This window comes from Hemicordylus capensis, chromosome 1, assembly GCF_027244095.1.
Source record: "Hemicordylus capensis ecotype Gifberg chromosome 1, rHemCap1.1.pri, whole genome shotgun sequence".
Classification (NCBI taxonomy): Eukaryota; Metazoa; Chordata; class Lepidosauria; order Squamata; family Cordylidae; genus Hemicordylus; species Hemicordylus capensis.
This window is the reverse complement of record NC_069657.1, coordinates 406,496,149-406,516,605: the sequence shown is the minus strand read 5'-3', so window position 1 is coordinate 406,516,605 and position 20,457 is coordinate 406,496,149. Positions and strand designations below refer to the sequence as shown.

At 42.2% G+C, this 20,457-nt stretch overlaps 1 protein-coding gene across 7 annotated transcripts in view; it reads right to left on the bottom strand.

Annotated features, from left to right (window-relative positions):
- Positions 1–20,457, bottom strand: part of LCLAT1 (lysocardiolipin acyltransferase 1) — a 174,414-nt gene that overhangs the window by 112,701 nt on the left and 41,256 nt on the right. For 6 of the 7 annotated variants that reach the window (XM_053306789.1, XM_053306799.1, XM_053306778.1 and 3 more), the window contains one exon: positions 6,658–6,826. In XM_053306789.1, coding sequence (XP_053162764.1) covers positions 6,658–6,822 — 165 coding nt within the window. In that variant the 5' untranslated portion in view covers positions 6,823–6,826. Of the gene's footprint in view, positions 1–6,657; positions 6,827–10,276; positions 10,338–20,457 lie in introns of those variants that run through there. The other variant, XM_053306817.1, reaches the window with a different exon arrangement.

Here is a 20,457-nt window from a genome sequence, read left to right as displayed (position 1 = left end):
TTGCAGAAGCCATGCTGATTCTCCTTTAGCAGGGCCTGTTCTTCCATATGCTTAATAATATTATCCTTGAGAAAGCTTTCCATCAATTTGCCCGCAACAGACATCAAGCTAAACAGCCTGTAATTAATCGGATACCCTCTGGATCCATTTTTGAAAAAAGGTGTTACACTGGCTACTCTCCAGTTCTCTGATACAGAGCCTGATAAAGATGTTAGGTATTTTTGCAAGGAGGTCAGCAATTTCACATTTGAGTTCCTTAAGGACTCTTAGGTGGGTAACACCTAGCTCCGGCAATTTGTCACTTTTTAATTTTTCCAGACAGTTTAGAATTTCTCATCACCTCTATATGACTCAGTTCTTTAGCCTCTATCCCCAAGAACCTCGGTTCAGGCATAGGTATATGCTCAGTATCCTCTGCTGTGAAGACAGAGGCAAAGAACTCGTTTAGCTTCTCTGCAATCTCCATATCCTCCTTAATAATCCCTTTCACTTCCTCATCATCTAACAATTCAACTGCCTCCCTGGCAGGTTTCCTGCTTCTGATGTATTTAAAGAAGTTCATGTTGTTCCCCTTGATGCTTTTAGCTAAATATGTCCCTCAAACTCTCTTTTTGCCTCCCTTATTCTCTCCTTGCATTTCTTTTGCCAGAGTTTATTCCTTTGTTCCTTTCTGTTCCCTTCATTTGAGGAGGCCTTCCAATTTCTGAAAGAAGTCTACTTTCCCTTTGTAACTTCCTTGACTTTACTTGTTAGCCATGCTGGCATCCTCCCAGACTTGGTGGTACCTTTCCTCCTTTATGGTATACATTCTAAGTGGGCTTCTACTATTGTGGTTTTAAATAAACTCCATGCATTCTGGAGCAGTGACTCTCCCAATTTTCCCTTTCAGTTTTCTTTTCACCAAACTCTTCATTTTAGAGAAGTTTTCTCTTCTAAAATTCAAAATGTCTATGTTAGACTTCCTTGGCAATTCTCTCCTTGCATGTATGCTGAATTTGATCAGTTTGAAGCCTACTCTGGGAAGAGAAGAAACAGACCTGAGAAGGTAAGCAAGCTTTTCTACAACAACGCCCCCCTCCAAATAAACAGGAGGAGGGGGAGATTTTGAGGCGCTGGTTTCTTTTTAGGGGAGAAGTCCCTGTGTGTGTGTGTGTGTGTGTGTGTGTGTGTGTGTGTGTGTGTGTGTTGCTAGCAATTGCTTTTGTCAGGGCCTATTTTGGGGGCTCTTTGGCTTTCAGTTTGGTTCTCTTTTTCCTGGAGAGACACAGTGGGAGGAGCCAGCTAGGGCTGAGATGAGTCATACCTGGTGGGAGAGGCCAATTCCTGTTGAACCTGTTTGCCTCAGTTTGAAGCCTATTATCTATATAAGAGGCAAAAGCCAGGGAAATTAGTGAAAAGGGCTTAGCAAACAGGAATTATGAACAGGGTCATAGGAGTTTTGTGGGGAAGTGTGTGGGGGATCTCAAAAGGAGGTCCACTTGATTACAAGAAGACCAGCAGGAAGATAAGTTAATCACTACTTCCTCTTTCATATTCTCAGGAAAGAAAGTTTAAGCTGTTCAATAGCTGACAACTACAGTTAAGACTTAAGTTTCAGATAAACAATCTCAAAATACTCTAAATAGCCAACAAAACTAGTTAAGAAGAAGGAAAGCCAGCAGGGGAGGGGGTGCTTCCCAGTGTATTACACAAAGTGTTGCATGCATGACTATTTGCTCGATGGGCAGAAGTCATGGGTATGTACTTGGTGCAAGGAACTCCTGGCTCTCAGAGAACAAGTTCGTTCCTTCGAAACCAAGGTGCTGGATATGGAGAAGCTCAGAGAGTCAGACATGGCTGAGAAGCTCAGAGAGTGGACGTGATAGAGGCATCCCACTTCAGGCTGATGGCTCCTCTGCTGTCAGGGAGAATGAAGCTCTCAGGGGAAGACATCATTCTGACAAAGAGGGAAGAGCTCCCTTAAAAAGGGACCCCATCCGTGAATGAGCCCATATCCTCTCAAACAGGGGATACTCCTCCAGGGGGTGGGCGGCCTCCTAGTAGTGGATGATTAGGGGTATAGAGAGATGGGTCTCTGACCTGTGTGTAGACCACACGGTGACTTGTCTGCCTAGTGCAAAGGTTGTGGACATCACACAGAATTTAGATAGGCTGTTAGGCAGTGCTGGGGAGGAGTCAGCTGTCATCATGCACATCCGCACCAAAGATATTGGGAAATATAGTCGGCAGGTCCTAGAAGGCAAATTTAAACTACTAGGTAGCATATTGAAGTCCAGGACCCACAAGGTAGCATCCTTGGAAATGCTACCTGTTTCGCACACAGGACCATCAGGACAGGCAGAGCTGAGGTGTCTCAATGTGTGGAAGAGACAATGGTGCCAGGAGGTGGGGTTTAAATTTGTTAGGTGCTGGGATACATTTTGGGACAAGACAAGCCTGTACAAAAGAGTCAGGCTCCACTTGAACCAAGATGGAACCAGATTGCTGGCACTTAAAAAAGGTTGCAGAGCAGCTTTTAAAATGACACCTGGGGGGTTGCCGACAGAAGTTGGGCAGTAGCCAGTTCAGCAAACGTCATCCTTTAAGGTGCAATAAATGCTTCAGATAAACCAAAAGGGGACAGAGTAGAACCGGATAAAAAGCAGACAGAAATATGTGCTAGCCAGTCAACGAGATCAAATGGTCAAAAGAACAATAGCACACACCAGGTAAGCGATTCAGCATATAGGTTCTCATATGCCAGTGCCAGAAGCCTCCGAGCCAAAATGGGCAAGCTGGAGTGCCTGGTTGCCAATGAAAACATGACTGGGCATAAAGGAAATATGGTGGAATGGTGGGAAAGGGTGGGACACGGTTATTCCTGGATATAAACTCTATATAAAAGGACAGGGAGGGATAAATTGGGGATGGAGTAGGACTGTACGTTAAAGAAGGGACATAATCTAATAAGCTAGAAAACCTAAGGATTGAGTCCTCCACAGAAACTCTACAAGGCCTGAAAGGAAATGTGCTACTAGGTACGTGCTACTGCCCTCTAGATCAAAACGCCAAGAGTGACTGGGAGTTGCAAGAGGAAATCAGGAAGGCATCAAAAAGAGACAGAGCTGAAATAATGAATAATTTCAATTACCCACACATAGACTGGGTAAATTAAACAATCCGATAATGACAAAGAGGCCACATTTCTAGACATGCTGAATGACTGTGCCCTAGAACAGTTGGTCATGGAACCAAGGAGACCTTGGACTTAATCTGAGTGTTGCCCAGGACCTGGTGCGAGATGTCCGTGTCATGGAACCTTTAGGGAACAGTGACCATTGTGTGATCAAATTCAGCATGCATGGGAGGAGAGAATTGACACGCAAGTCTAACACAGACACTTTGAAAGTCAGAAGAGGAAACTTCTCTAAAATGAGGAGTCTGGTGAAAAGTAAACCGAAAAGGGAAAAATAGTAGAGTTACTTCGCTCCAGAATGCATGGAGTTTGTCGTCTATTGCGCAAGAACAGAGAAAAATCTTTAAACAGGAGAAGGAAGCTACATCAATTACTCAGTTACCCATGGCAGTACTACAGGTCTGGATATAATTTTTTGTTCTTTCCTGACTTCAGCACTGTAACACTGTTCTATTTATGGCTTCCTGATGCAACAAACCCTTTTTTAAGCTAAGACTGAAGCTCACTGCACACCTTGAGCACATTTATTGATTTACTACATTTTTATACCACCTTTCTGCCTTGACAAAAGGCACCCAAAGCAGTTTACAATATTAAAAGAAGCAAATAACAGATTAATAAAATGTTGTCTCAGGCTGTTGGGTCTTTTCAGGAGCTGAGGACAAGAGCTCCCTGGCCTGGGTGCCTCCTTTCTTGCCTTCCTCTCAGGGCACCCTGATCTTTCAGTGCTCCTGGGAAGGTGGGGAGAGGGGCTGCCCCAACAGTCTTCACAGGCCAGAGCTGGACTCTATGGGGGCCGATGTTATGCTCTCCCCTGGCCTGGGTGCCTCCTTTCAAAGATATCTCTCCACATCAAAGATAAAAAAGCTGACCTTTCATAAAAGCCCCACAACCAGAGTTATGCTTTATGAAGGAAGTATTGAAACAGTTCATGTATTGTTATACTGTAATTTTACGAAGATATTTGGGACTATTATTTTCTGCCATTTTTAAGAAATTTTCCAAGATGGTCAGTTAACTTATATAAATCATATTTTACTGGCTCTGAATGATATGATATCTCTAAATGTCACTAAGTTCTGCTTAATAGTGAGTAAAGTCCGATAGGAGATGTATATTTTACTAGAAGAGATATAGAACAAAATATATATTTCACAGAATGAACAGATATAGACTGAAATAGGAGTGGCTTTTAATCTGTTGCAAATCTTATTTTGTTCTCAATGTTGCTGGTTGATTAGTATATAAGTATCGATTAGGCATGTTCACAAAACCGGTAAAGCTGGTTTGGCTCAAATCCAAACCGGATGCAAGCCAGCCCGGCGCCATACACCAATCGAACTGGACTCGGTTCAGGTTTGAACCAAGCCAGTTTGAACGGGCTCGGAGGTGTATTGCCACCACCAGAGGCACTTTTAAGGTACTTTTGGACTCCCCTCCTGCCCAATCTACCTTAAAGAACCCCCCCTGCCCCCGCTTTACTCATAAAGGGGAATCTTCACCGGATTCCCCTTTACCAGCAGAGTTCTGAGCTGGCTCAGCTCTATCTCAGACTGGCCTCGGCTGGTCCAGTTCGAAAACCAGCTCGCACACCCCTAGAATTGATTAGCATTTGCCTCTGTTATGGTTTTGCTTTTGGTCAGTCATCAAAGTAAATATTCATTCATATGCCTTATAAAGGAATAATTTACATAAACTGTTTAATCTGATGCTTCTACTCAGAAGAAAAACAGCCGCACCATCATTATCCCTGGTTCTGGGCAGCAGGATGATTCTGGCAAAGAAATCTTTAGTTTTTGTCCTAGATTTATGCTGTGTACCTCAAATCTTGATGCAAGGTTTCACATGCGTGCACACACACATCTACCTAAGCTGCTAATTATCTAAAGCTTTCTGTTTGAGTAAGGAACACTTCACTGTTATTTTGACCAATACATTAGGATTGACAAGTGGTGACCTTGTTGGGCAGAGAGAGGACAACATGTGCTGCAAAGAAGTGACCTGACAGTTATCACTGTGCAGCCCATCTCCGCAAGTATTATCTGGAGATCATATCTTTTATTAGTTTTGTCAAATAAAAGAGTATATGTTACATGAAAAATAAAATATGAAATAATCACAAATAATTAAGAGCATGAAGTTGTCTCCCATTCAAATACAACCAGGGTGGATGGACACTGCTTAGCTAATGGGACAAGTCATGCTCGCTACCACAAGACCAGCTGTGGAGCTTATGGTCTCCACAAGACCATAGCTTCTGCTTGGGGACTACAAGGATTCCTGTAATAGTACCACTGAGGAAGGCCTATTCTAGGCTGAAATACGTTTGGAGAAAAAAGGACGGACATTCCCCCTATGTGGCTTGCGACAGATGTCAATGTCCCAAAGGATTTGAATTCCATATGAGCATCTAATTTAGGAACAACTGGACTTTCCTTCCATTTATACAGGACTTCTAGCTACTGGGAAGTTTGACTCATGGAGGACTGACCCGCAAGTCATGAGATTTCTTGCATATTTATTTTGGGGATCTTGACAGCAAAGCTGATTGTAAATTTTTATTTTATAAATCTGTGGTTTTATATTCATGTTACTTGTGCGCTTTTACTATTTTACACACATTGTCCACATTAATGTGCTATAAGAGAGTGTTTATTAGATGTATTTCTATATTATTTTTACATCCCATGGTTTTTAGAGGTACTGCATATTCCCTCTATTTATAACTTCGATAGCTTTTTTACCTCCCATGCATACTTTTTAAATACTTAAGTATCTAGATTAGATGATGGTGGGTTCTGTTGTCTTGGGGGTTAATTTACTTCAGTACTTCACAAGGGACCATTTAGACCCGTTTTAAAACATTACCTCCTCTGACAACAGAAATGTTTTATTTTAGCACATTGATTACATTGTTAGGAACTCTGTCATAAACTACTATTATGACAGAGTTACTAGCTGACCGGATGCATACCGTCTGCGCCCCTGGTTCAACTCTCCCCACCCCCCCACTTCAGCCTCTTCACCCTGTCTTCCGGCGGGCATCAGAGACGCCCACCCGGTCCGCTTCTCTCCCTCGCCCCACTCATGGTTTCTCCTGCCTCCTGCCGCCGCCTCCTGACCCCAGCAGGTGCACAGGCCCACTCCCCCACCTCACTGGATCGCCCACAGGCCCACTCCCCCACCTCACTGCAGCTGGGGCCGCCGCTGGGGCCACCTCAGCGCAGCTGCCGCCATTCCCACCCCGCCCCCCGGCAGCAACTCAATGGCCTCCTGCCATGCGTGAGCTCCCACTGCCTCAGCCTATCAGGTGCCTCCGCTGCCCAGCCAATCAGCCAGGACGCACATTCTAAAGGCAGACCCAGGAGGGTTAAATATATAAATAATGAACTAGAGCACTTCATTGTTTGACATGTAAGAATGGAAGTTTGGGTGATTTAAGAAAAAGGAACTTATATAAAATATATATACGAGCAACTTACCACTGGAAGTGTAAGCCAGGTAGCCACAACACGATCAGTGATCCAGCGATACCAAGCCGGGGAAACAAACATCAATGGCAACAAAGGGCCGAGCATGAAAATACTTCCAAAAAAGCTTCCCAAGAATAGTGCAAGTACAAAGTAAATCCCTTTCCATGACACCATGGCTCTGAAAGATACAGAAACACATTTTTTAAGTAAGCAGCTTTAATGTTAGGCCCTAATGGGCTCCACCAGGTTTTTCTACAGCTGGAATTTGATTTTTGCCCTAAATGGTTTGAATTTAACAATGCAAAACAATGATCCTGCATTGTTAGCTGCAGCAAGGACTATTAATTTATGCAGACATAGTAATAATTCAAATATACAAAGACATTAAATCTATGAAATGTACTTCTCTTTCAAATGTACACCACAGAAAAAAGAACAATTCTATGAAATTAAGGTGGAACACTTAAAGAAATATGTAACTTCAAGTATTTTATTCCGTCACAGAAAGAAAGGAAAGATTGTGCCGTCGTGTCGATGTCAACTCCTAGCGATCACGTTCCATGTGATTTTCTTGGTAGAATACTGAAGTGGTTTACCAGTGCCGCCTCCTGTGCAGTATGAGATGATGCCTTTCAGTACCTCCCTGTATCGCTGCTGTCTAATATAGGTGACAGGGGCGTAGCAAGGTTGGAGGGGGCCCAGAGACAAGATTTTAAAATGGGCCCCTCGCTGATATATACACACAAACACACTTCACAATATATAGTGCACTCACACTCATATCCCCATTATGAATACGGTGAAAATCTAGTACACATTGAATCTAGTTTTTTTACTCTCTGCTCCTGCCGATCTCCAAGAGACTCAAAATAATTCATAGGGAGTGCAACATGGGCAGGTGGGGAGTCATGTGATGTGCCTCTGGGGGGGCCCTTGAGGCAGTGGGGCCCCAAGATGACTGCCTCCCCTTGCCTAATGGTAGTTACACCCCGATAGGTGACTACAAATGTATTTACTAGTCACAGTCTGGGAAGCACAGCAGCAGGGATTTGAACTAACAGCCTCTTACAGTCTAGGCAAGTGGCTTCCCCGCTGTACCATATTAAAATAATGACGTGTGCATGTTAAATCCAACATTCTTCCACTTTAGGTACTTGTATCCTTATTCCATTTTAGCTTGCATCATTCAAAATACATAAAGCTTTTCACATAGGGACAAACAGCAGAATAAAGGAGTTGCATTTCCCTTTAACTCTCTCCCTCTCCTCTTCCACACACAATTCCTGGCTCCAGAGACTGACTCTAGGGCCAGCTGCTGCAGCCGTAAATATGCTTAGAGGTATTCGCAAGAATATGAGTTTGTACTAATAGTAGCCCCATTGCTCAATCCAGAAAGGATCCAGTGCAAGCAGACTGATTGTGGTAGATCTTCCCAGACTCAGTTACACTAAGGTAACTCCAGGGGACAATTGCTTCAAGCTACCTTCTATTCAAGCTCAAAGCAGCCAAGGCCCCTGCAATAACACTGAACAAGAGAGAGTGTTTGTTTGTTTGTTTGCTTGCTTGCTTCCTTCCTTCCTTCAGCCTCCACAAAGCCAGTGTGTGCTAGGCTGAAAGGGGAAGAATCTTAAAAACAAACACACACAAGTTTTATTTATTTATTTAACATATTTTTATACCATCCAAAACTTGCGTCTCTGGGCGGTTTACAAGAAAAAACAACAGAAAAGTTAAAAAATTAGTTAAAACAAATAAATGACAAGAACAAAAATTAAAACATTGGTTAAAATAAATGACAACAAAAAGTTAAAACATTACAATTTAAATTTTAAAACAATGTTAAAACTATTAAAACAGTATTTAATTGAATGCCTGGGTGAACAGATGTGTCTTTAAAGATTTTTTTTTTTAATTGTCAGAGATGGGGAGGCTCTAATTTCGGCAGGGAGAGGGTTCCAAACTTTGGGGCAGCTGCAGAGAAGGCCCGTTCCCAAGTAGCCACCAGACAAGCCGGTGGCAAATGCAGATGGACCTCTCCTGGTGATCTCAATGGGTGGTAGGGTTCATGACGAAGAAGACATTCTTTTAAACACCCACGGTCCAAGCCGTTTAGGGCTTTATAGGTTATAACCAAAACCTTGTATATTGTCCAGAAACTTAGCAGCAGCCAGTGTAGCTCTTTCAATACAGGAGTAATATGGTCTCTCCATGATGACCCAGAGTTGCCGCATTCTGAGCCAGCTATAGTTTTCGGACTACATACAAAGGCAGCCCCACATAGAGCGCATTGCAGTAATCCAGTCTGGAGGTTACCAGCATATGTACCACTATTCTGAGGTCATTTATCTCAAGAAATGGCAGCTGGAGTACTAACCGAAGCTGGTAGAAAGCCCCCCTGCCTGCCTCAACCTGTGACACCAGGGAGAGGCTCGGATTGAGAAGCACCCCCAGACTGGGTACCTTTCCCTTCTGGGGAAGTGTGACTCCACCCAGGACAGGCAGATCAAACTCATCTCCCAAGTTCTGACCCCACACAATGAGTACCTCTGTCTTATCTGGATTCATTCTCTGTTCGTTATCCCTCATCCAACCCATCACCGCCTCCAGGCAGACATTTAGGGAGGTTATGTCTTTTCTCGATGATGTTCACATGTAAGAACTAATCAGGCTACTTTCCTTTCACTGTCTCTACAACTGGACTAAATTTGGTTCAAATCAAGCTCCACAAATTAGATCTCTTGCACCTCAAACATTCACGTGTCCGCCATCTTGGAACAGAGTGGATGACATCATCACAAACTATGCCATTGAGGTGTCCCTATGTGTCCCTACAACTGTACCAAATTTTGTTCATATTGGTCTAGGACAGGGGTGGGGAACCTTGGCCCTCCAACTGTTTTTGAACTACAACTCCCACCATCCCCAGCCACAATAATTGTGGCTAGGGATGATAGGGGTTGTAGTTCAACAACAGCTGGAGGGCCAAGGTTCCCCACCCCTGGTCTAGGAGTTGCGAAGTTGATAGAGGGGGACACACACACAGGGATGGGGAGGGAGGGGGAGAGGGAGAGGGGGAGAGAGAGAATGAGAATGCTGGGTGATCTCATAAGCCTACTGGAAAGTAGGATAAAAAAGGAGAGAGGGAGGAAACATGGCCCAGTTCACCCCTGGTAGTTTCAGGTTGCCTTTCCTTTCACAGTTTGGTGGGGGGAGCGATTGGTGTCAAAGAAGATATGCCTGGGCTATCTGTCCTCCAATTGCAAGTGCCCTCCCTTTAGGCCCCAGGCTGAAGGAAAGCAAGCAGCAAGCCACTTGCTGATGGCTCAAACACAGCCTTTGGTACTACTGGGTTTTGAGAGGAGGCAGAGGATCAGAAAAATCAAAGTTTTCTTTCACAACTAGCCCTGCTCCCTAGTCAGTAGGGAGCAATTTCTCCCTAGCATCAATTGGAAGTCCCCCCTACCCCACAACCCACCATCCCTGGCAAAACAGCATACACGAGGAAGCAGAGGGGAGGTCCAGATCAGGACTTTGGTGAGGAATAGACTTAAAACCCCCAACCCCTTGCCAGAGTCCTGATCTGGCTTCTGTTTACCAAGGAAATTTAAAGTACATCAATGACACCAACCTATTTAATAGTAGTACAGTAGAATTATACTGAAGCAATACGGCAACAGGAGCTGGAACCAACTTGATATATAGTCAATCTCTGCAAAATGGCCTGAAAAGAATATATCAGAATTCAAGAATTCTAGTTACATCGCTGCCAATTAAGACAAATGCAGATCTAGTATTAATGTACCAGATACATTAAATTCTGCTAGCTAAATGTGGAATAATCCAAAAGTATTCTATCACTGGCTCAGAAAGTTTCCATCTTAGTAGGCACTTTGCCATCATTAATCAAATGTGGAAACACTAATTTTCCAAATTAGAATCTACTAATAGCCTATTTTCCATTATTTAGGATTTAATTGGTTATTTGGAGCATAGGCTGTTCTTGTTCACTACTTTGAACAGCTCTCTTACTAAAAGATGGCTTAAGAAATAACAGACAAGAGTTCACACAAGACAGACAGGAAACTGGGGCTTCCAATTCCAGAAGGGGAAAAAATTACTGTGGAAAAGCAATCCATTAGTCATCAGGACCTACATTTTTATCTGGAATATACTTTCAACTCTTGTTCATATTGCATTAACAAAAGAAATTGGTTTTCTCCAGTGTTACCTATAAAACAGAACTAGAAGTACATACAAGCAGAATGGAGGTGAACTACATTATTTTACAACATGCACACACTGTCTCAAATCACTGCTTTTAAATTCTTTTCAAACACCAGAGCATGAAAAAGGAAATTTTGTAGTTTAACAAAACATATAGCCACTACCTGTTTCATTTAGGAGAGCTCTCTGCTCAAACTTTCCATTCAAAAGGTCAGATAATATTTTTAGGAAATAACTCCTATGTGTGTTCCTAAACATATCCATAGGAAGTGGTTGTGTTTAGGGTTTTGCCTTGGTGACTCCTGTTCCCAGATTTTGACTAAGCAGAGTATTTGCAGACAACGTTTGAGTTGTACAATACATGGACAGCTGCTCAATTATTGTGTGGGATCCAGCCGTCTTGGCAGGTTAGTGGCTCTGTTATAGGGATGCCACATTTTCCCACTGTGAAAAGGCCGTTTCCCCCTTAGAATACACAATTACAACTGTACATGTTCTACAAGTGTTTTTCAAGAGCATCTATTTGATGTTGTCTGATGACAGGAACACATAACAAATTTCACTCTACTACAAGTGTCTATATGGTGACATTGGGCACAGTGCCACCATGTGCCCTATTTTTTGTTTTGTTTTTAATGAACCAGTGCTCCATGTTGTACTAACCAAATAAAACACAAAGCACTTGTGCACCCAGTGGTCCCTCTAATTCTTTTCATCTGTGTGCGGAATGAGTTTTGTTCTGGGCGGCAGTATCAAGGCAGTGTGTGCACACATGCATTCAGAGTGGGGCCTTCTTAATTCAACCTGAGCAGGATCTAATATTAATTGAGCGGACATCAGAAAACTTGTGAGCGTGTGCATGCTTTGGAGGGAACAAAGTGTGCACCCCTTTTTTAAAAAGTGAAATATATGAACAAGATTAACTTCTTCCCTCATCCTGATCAATGCCTAATCATATTTTCTGCTTTCTTTCTGTTAAGAAAGGGGAAGGGGAGGAGGGAGAAGTTAAGGAAAGCTCCACCTACAGAACATGCCACACTCCCATCTACAAAAATAAGGTGGCAACCCTTAATGGGGTTTGCATAACTTCATGGAGGAGAGGTCTATCATCGGCTACTAGTTGGAGGGCTATAGGCCACCTCCAGCCTCAAAGGCAGGATGCCTCTAAGTACCAGTTGCAGGGGAGTAACAGCAGGAGAGAGGGCATGCCCTCAGCTCCTGCCTGTGGGCTTCCAGCGGCATTTTGTGGACCACTGTGTGAAACAGGATGATGGACTAGATGGGCCTTGGGCCTGATCCAGCAGAGCTGTTCTTATAGTTAGAAATACAAGGACATGTGATTCAGCAATTAGGAGACCTAATTAGAAGCCTGTCCTGGATTCACTAGCCCAGTTCAAACGCCATGCTATACCATGGTTTGCGATTACATGCACAAGCCGCGGTGAACTTTGGGCTCACACGTACTGCTTCATGCACAATGGTCAAAAATTAGAGCTTGCAAATAATGAACAAAATATTATAATTTTCTCCCCTTGCCCATGAAAAAAGGGAGAAGAGGAAGGGGAAGCATGAGATTCTGTGGCTTGCTGCAATTTGAGCACATAATGACAAGCCAAGACTTGTGTTACATCTGAACCAGATCATTGCAATGTCCTTAAACAAAAACAACAACAACAACAACAACAACACCCACCCACCCACACACACACACACACACACACAATCTCCCTTTCAGTGCACAGCCCAGTGTCCTCCCAAAACTATGGCCCTGAGGCAGATGGGCAAAAAATATCACCCATCTGCAACAATAGTGGCTGACAGCCAGACTATCTGTAAATGTGAGTTACTGTAAATATTTATTCCTATACAGCAGGCCTGCACAACATAAGGCCCGGGAGCCAGATTCGGCACACAGGGACTATTTTACTGGCCCCCAGGTATCCTGCAGCAAGACAGGAGCTGGAAACTGCCTTATAGCGCCATTATATGCATGTTTTCTCAGAAATATGTTCCACAGTGTACCCAGAGAGGCTTACTCCCATGTAAGCATGCCTAGGACTGCAGCCTGAAAACAACAACAATTTAGGGAGAGGAGAGAGCTTGGCATTTGTTGGGGGCTGGCATGCACTCCAGGCGACCCACTGATTGAGCAGGGACAGGACTTATTTTCTGGCTACTAATCTTGGTTAAAACTATGGGTTAATTGATGAGGAATAGATTCACAAGTTTTAATTTTAATGTAATAATATGCTAAAAATTGACCTCGGCCCCTCCATGCCCAGTTGCGGATGGTTCCGGCCCACCAGAGCATTTGAGTTGTGAAGCCCTGCCATAGTGGCAGAAGGTACTTGTATAGGGGGATCCGGTTTCAAGAGACATCTACTGTGATAGGCACTAGCAGCCCTTCATTACCTGTCTTGTTTGGATACAAATTCAGTTGGATGAGCAGAGGTTGAAGAAATTCTATCTCAACTTCAGGTGCATTCAGTTAATTAGGAGGCCCAGGATCATGATCAGAGACCTCCCAGAATAGTCTCTAATCTCTAAATTCCTGCTTGGCACCACAAGACGTGCATTACATTTTCCCCTTTTGTTTGAATCCATAAATACAAATCAGTACTTGAATAACCCAGAAAACTTGTTGCCCATACTCCAGGAACTGTGGCTAAAAATCTGATATGCTTGCTCCCAAAAGACTGAGGCTGCCATAGAGGAATCTGAAATCGATCTCCAACTTTGAAAAGCAAAGCATTATTATTCAAGAAGTACCAAATTCAATCCATTAAAAACACTTTGTCCAAAAACAAAGCTCCCCAAAGTTCCCCTGATGAAAGCTATTACACTGTACAATCAAGCCAGTTTTGTTAATTAGCTAAATAAGCAAACCATTTTTTTTTTAACTTTACAGCTGACAGCCATCTTTTCCTATGGTAGGAACAAGAAAATTGCCAGTAACATATAAAAGCTTTATTCTAAAGTAAGTTTCCACTCGTTAAAAAGGGGGGGGGGCATGGAGAAGTGTGGGGAAGAATTAAGTTACAATTCAAATTGGAGGCTGGAAATTTTGAGAGATACTACTCCACTACAGCACTTGCAATTTCTCATCTATTTTGTGGCAGAACTCCAAGTTATCAGTTTATTATATGTTCACATTTTCTTGTTGTCATAGCAAGAGGAAAACATTTTATGTCTCCAGGTAACAGGCGACATTAAATCCTAAAATATTTTGTTGTATTTTTCAGTTAATTTTAAACATTCTTGGCTAAGAATAGAAATTGGCTTTCCAAAACAAATGCTTTTTTAATGTAGGGTCTCTCTCTCTCTCTCTCTCTCTCTCTCTCTCTCTCTCTCTCTCTCTCTCTCTCTCTCTCACACACACACACACACACACACACACACACACACACACACGATGCAAAATTATTTCCAAACTAATATTTACAACCTACACAGGAATTCTAACATACAACTACTCCAAATCATTCTAAACTATTTTGCTACTATGAAATGCATCTCTCACCTCACTTGGGTGGGGGGGACCCCTGGGGAGGGGGGAGAATGTGATCAGAAGTTATTGCATCTTTCCACCCTCATCTTGCTGTCTTCTCTAAATATTTTAGTATTGTTAACTGATAATTCCCAGCTTTGGACTATGTAACTTGCCAATTCATCTGAGATAATTTGCACGCAAGAGGAGTATGCCAATATGTTAGAAGATTCCAAGCCAGAGAGCAATATTACTGCATTTCTTGAACAGTCAAAATTATTTCTCACACCCCCACACATCTCAGCAGTCCTCAGCCCTCCAGCTGATGGCAGAGATAAGAGTGTTTCCCGTAAGATCTGTAGTCCCAAGGAAAATGAAAATTGGAGCAATGTTCTTTTCTAACAGGGAGGAGGAGAAGCAAGCTCCTTGAAGCTACTCCTGCCCTGGCTAGTGTTTAGGGCCAGGCTAGTCTTTCTTCCCTTTAGACTTGCAGTCCCTGTGTGCAAATCTAGTCCTGCATGGAAGCTATTTTAAAGAAACCATTAACTAAATCTCATAGAATTCAAAGATGGCTGTTAACTTCACTTTACAAAAGTATCAACTGCAAATAATTTATAAGCCTGGAAATGAATTGATTGCAGATGCTTTGTCAATAACATTTTTAAAACATGAAGAATTTTATATACAGGGAGCTCATGCAGCAGTGTGCTTTATGAAGTGTTATTTACCTATTTCTGACTCATAGTTGAAGGACTTTAAAGCTGCTGTGCTAGAAGATCATAATTGGCTGTTGCTGAAAGGCACTATTTTGTTAGGATAGCCACAGGAAAGAGAGAAAGTTCCAGAGCAGGTTTAGACTATACTGGAATTACAAAGAAGAATTAAGTGTTCATGAAGATCTTATTTTAAGTATTATAGAATACTAGTGCCACAGAAGTTGAGAAATGATATGCTGAAAAAAATCCACGAGGGCCATCTGGGAAGGGAACTCTAAAAGAAAAACTAGAGAAGTTTATTGGCTGGGTATGTGTGTATTGGAGTATACAGAGGCATTAGTACAGGCTTGTATATTCTGTTGGACTTAAAGAAATAAAAACAGTAATAAAGATTCTATGCTGTTTGAACTACCTTTGAGGACATTGCAAAAAGAAAGAATTGATAGTTTTGAATTTCCAAACAGAATACCCTCTGGTGGTGGATTACTATTCAAAATTCTTGAAAGTTTTTCTTTTGGAAAATCTGACTAGTAAAGCTGCTGCTGCACACTGTAAATCTGTCTTTGCAAAATTCCTAAGGAGATTGTGAGTGATAATAACCCCCAATTTTGTTCCAAAGAGTTTAGACCATTTGCAAGAGATTGGAATTTTATACGCATTAGGTCCTTATGTTCAGTCAACTAGAATGGCTGAAAGGACTGTACAAACTGTGAAAAAGTTCTTTAAGAAATTTTTGGAATACAATACAGACTTGTACCTTAGTCTTAAGAGATTACAGGAATACATCTTTCTTAGGATACAAGTCACCAACTCAACTACTGCCAGCAGCAGGAGTTTTATTGGTGTCACAAGTTGCCCAAAGAAACATAGCTAAACAACTGAGAATGAGACAGGACAAATAAAATTATGACTGTGGTTCAAAATCTTACACCCTTTTAAGTTGGGAGAGAAAATCAACATCCAAGCAGATGAACTGTGGAAACCTGCATGGGTAGTAAAAAATCTTAAAGCTCCAAATAAGACAGGATAATGGCGATGATATATGCACACTCCATTCTTCAAGCAAGTGTTTTTGATCTTTTTAATGCATAAAATAGAATAAAATAAATGACAGTTCTTCCAAAATCAAGGAAATGTGTTTCAATGACCAAACACCATTATCAATGCCCTATTTTCAAGCAGCTGGGAACACTCAAGATCAAATGCTTTAACTACAGCTGAAGTAACGAATCCAAGCAGCAAGTTCTTATACAGTAATAACAAGTTACGATATAAAATATCGAAGGAATAGAAGGCATTTACAAAGTTGTAAAGAAACGTGTTCTAGACAGGTGACTAATGCAACGGGGAGGAGGAACAGCAGCATACTGTTAATGATACCATAGTAAAAGACTAGTAAGAAGTTTTTTTGATTTTAGTTCCCTTTGGGAACTTGTGTTCATCACTGCAGAAAGTAGAGCAGAATATTGTTGAACTAGTGGTGACATGAAGAGGAATTTTCAGAAAGCCCATCAGATCTGGAATAGAAAAATAATTTTCTAATGTTGCCGTAAAATTGTTTTGTAAAAGAAAAATGATGTAGTGGATGTGTATTAGGATTACTTGTGTGTAAAATTCTTGTAACACTGAGCCTCTTCTCACAACTGGTGAGAAGGGCTCCAGGGTGGGCTGAGGGGAAGGTAGGTTAGACTTACCTTCCCCACAGACGACCGCTCCTCCTGGGTTGGGAACGCTCCTAACGGACCCAGACAATTCCCTGCACGCCCAGGCAGCAGAGAGGGTTGGGGGCTGGGATGTGTCATACCAGCCCCCAGAAATACCATAATGTACCGCACAGGTGCACGGTGCATCATGGGGATCACCCCTCGCCTTCCCAGGCTCCTCACAATCTGGCAACCGTGGCTGCTGACATACAACCACAAAAACGGGGTTAAAGGAGTGCTTGCTCCCTTAAACTCGTTTTAAAGGGTGGCTCCAAAAGCGGGTTTGTAGCCATGGTGCCGCCAGGATTGGGCCTAATCCCGGCAGTTCACACATGCGTGCAAAACCAGCCTGGGCTCCCTTAGTCCAGTTTTGCATCCGTGTGTGAATAGCCTCACTAAGTATAAAGGGAGGCAGCTGTGTGTGCAAGCCAGTTGCCTCCCGACTCAAAATAAAGTGTGTGTGCTTGTATCCTGCCTCCATCTGAGTCATTTGCTTCCCAGTTTACCTTATTCTTAATAAGCACAGTAATAGCTAATAAGTCATATTTAAAACTCCAGGTAAGGTATTTAGAATGACTGCAAAGCGGGTGTCAAACAGTGAAACAGCTGCTCCATGGAAAAAAAGTGACGTATGGAAAGAAGTCTAATTTTTATTCTCAGCTGTACTCCTATTCACATCATCTCATACTATCTGCACTTGAGCGGCAAGGAGGAAGGACTAATCAGCCACAACTTGTAGCTTTCCTCCATCAAAACTGCTTCTATTTAAGGTAATTAAATAGACCCCTGCTAACTTGGCAAAGAGGCACCTTTTAACGTGGTGATTCTCTTTATTGAGCAGGGGGAGAGTAACTGGCCCTGTCCACCCCCAGCACAGTACTTCCAGTGACTGTTGCTGGTGTCTATCTTATGTTCCTTTTTTGATTGTGAGCCCTTCGGGGACAGGGTTCCATCTTATTTGTTTGTTATTTCTCTGTGTAAACCGCCCTGAGCCATTTTTGGAAGGGCGGTATAGAAATCAAATTATTATTATTAATAATAATAATAATAATAATAATAATAATAATAATATAAATAAATACACATGCACAAAACAATTCAAAGCAACTGCTGCACAGCACTCTAGACACAAAACTATTCAAATTAATCTTAATTTTTCTTTGATGAGCTCTAGTTTGAATAGTACTGCAAGCAACAGCAACAGCATCGTAGCTGCAAATCAGAACTTTCTTCTATTGTGGACTCACTAGATGGCCTTAGGCAAGTCATCCCTCACAGCCCCTCAAATGTGGGACTACTACTTCCCTTACAGAGTAAATTTTAAGGATTAAAATATGACCACACTAATGACGCAAGTGCTACACAAATGCCAAGTATCATTACTACTGTGGCTCTCTGACCATTGACTCAGCAAAAAAGGAATGAATCAGAAACAGCAACTATACTACCTCCAAAGCAATAAGATTTAAAAACAAAAAACAAAAAAACTGCTGAGATATGCACAGTCACAAACATCTGGGGTTTACAGTGATAGTGAAAACCATCCGGTTTTCAGAAACTGACTTCGACCTTTGGTTTTAAGTAGACCCCTTTCTCCCACTTATATGCAGGGGTGCACCAAAGTAATTCAGGTGCCCAGTCCGCCCAGCCACAAGGCCACCCTGCCCCACACGAGACCCCCCAAAATCTCCTTTGGGGGGCCCGCCCCGCCAAATCTCCACTTTTTAGAAAAATGCTTACCATGGCCGAGGGGTGGCTGAGGGAGGAAGCGGAACTGTGAGGTGTGCCTGTGCAGAGGAGATCATCGATGATCTCCTCTGCACAGGCACGCCTCACAGTTTCTTAGGAACATAGGAAACTGCCATATACTGAGTCAGACCATTGGTCTATCTAGCTCAGTATTGTCTTCACAGACTGGCAGCGGCTTCTCCAAGGTTGCAGGCAGGAATCTCTCTTAGTCCTATCTTGGAGAAGCCAAGACGCTGGTCTGAATGGATGGGTCCAGCATCTCTCCTGGTTGCCACCGCCAGGGGAGGGGGAGGGAGGACTGCTCTGCTTCACCTCGCAGCCACCCCTTGGTAAGCATTTTTTTTTAAAAAGCGGAGCTTTGGCAGGTGCTGGGCGGCTGCCAGAGACCCCCGGCCCTGGCCATTTGGAGGCCTGGACCCGGTCCTGAAGGTCCAGGGGTTAGCGTTCCTCTGCTGGTATGTTTCCCAGGCCATGGGAAACACCTATATCACAGACATAGCAACTTCGACTTCCCATGTCTTAACAGTGGTATTTCCCTCAGCAAATGTATAAAATATGAGAGTACATAAATCTAGGATCCTGCCCCAATCAGCATTCCTAAATGTGCACACACAAGTGTATGGTTCCCATACTTTACCTGCTTACTGCGAGAAATGCCAGGGCACATACAGCAAACATTTCAATAGTAAAGTGTGGAGCTTCTCCCTAAAGCTCAGGTAGCAAAGACAAACTATTTCTACTTTGTAATAATAGTTCTTGTAAAAAGAGAAGAAGAAAATTCATTTGTATTTCTAAATTTGGGGTTTTTTAAGTCTACTTTCTATAGAAATTGATAGCAATAGCTGAAGCTACCTCATCTTCTGCTTTATAGGTGAATTAAAGGAAAATGCTAATTTTCCAGTTTATAATCTGGCAAGCCTAGCTGTAGGATATTATTTTTAAGTTTTGTGGGAATTATGTTATCACACACCTTATCAAACTCAAATTAGTATTAATGTATCTTGTAGTAGCATCAACATTCAAATCTCTTACAACACTGCTCTCTCTGCAACAACCTTGGAGAATAGGGGAGCATGATGGGAAGAAACAAAGGAGCCAGTTCATTGTTAAATAGATGCTGTATTTTTAAAGCATTCCATGATGGGCAGTTTATCACTTATTTAATCTTCAGTTCAAAGTTGTCTCTTTTCAACACTTGTGTGCAATTGTGTCAAACTACATAGTGCAGTGAGTTAGTTTTCTCTTTAAAATGGTGTTTGGTTAAGATAGTGTTCTTAACTTACGGTTAGATGCGTTTTTTCTTTATTTAATCATATGTTTAGCAAAATCTGCTAATCTAGCATTTTCTCCAAAATAATGTTGAACCAGCAAGTTGCCAACACCCTCCATTTCACAATAATTTTATTTGTGACATCACTTGTTCCACAATCAGCAGCAAGTACATTTATTTAATTTTAGAGAATTTGGAATGTAAAATACATAGGAAAAACAATGACCTCAGCTCAAAGGCACCTGCCCAAGCTGGGAAACCAAGTTCAAACTTAACTAGGGACTTTTGAGGCTTATTACGTCCTATTTGCTTTTACAAGAATCTGGCATAATGGAAAGAAGTCATCATATAGTTAGAGCCACTTATACATTTACAGGAAGATCACCAACATTTTTTTAAAAAACTCTTTCGCTACATTGAGATTATAATGCTAACTATGCAAGAGCCAATGCACATATTACACAGAATAAAGTGGTAAATTTCTGAACTTTAAATACTGGAGGAAAACTCATATTTTTGAATGTACCTCTATATAAACTTCCTGAAAAACATTTCTAGCATTCCAAGATGAAAGATTTTAGTTCACCTTGCTGTGCTTGTTTTCTACTTGCACCATGCTCTTAAGAACAAAAACCCCACAAAAAGGGGCATCCCAACGTG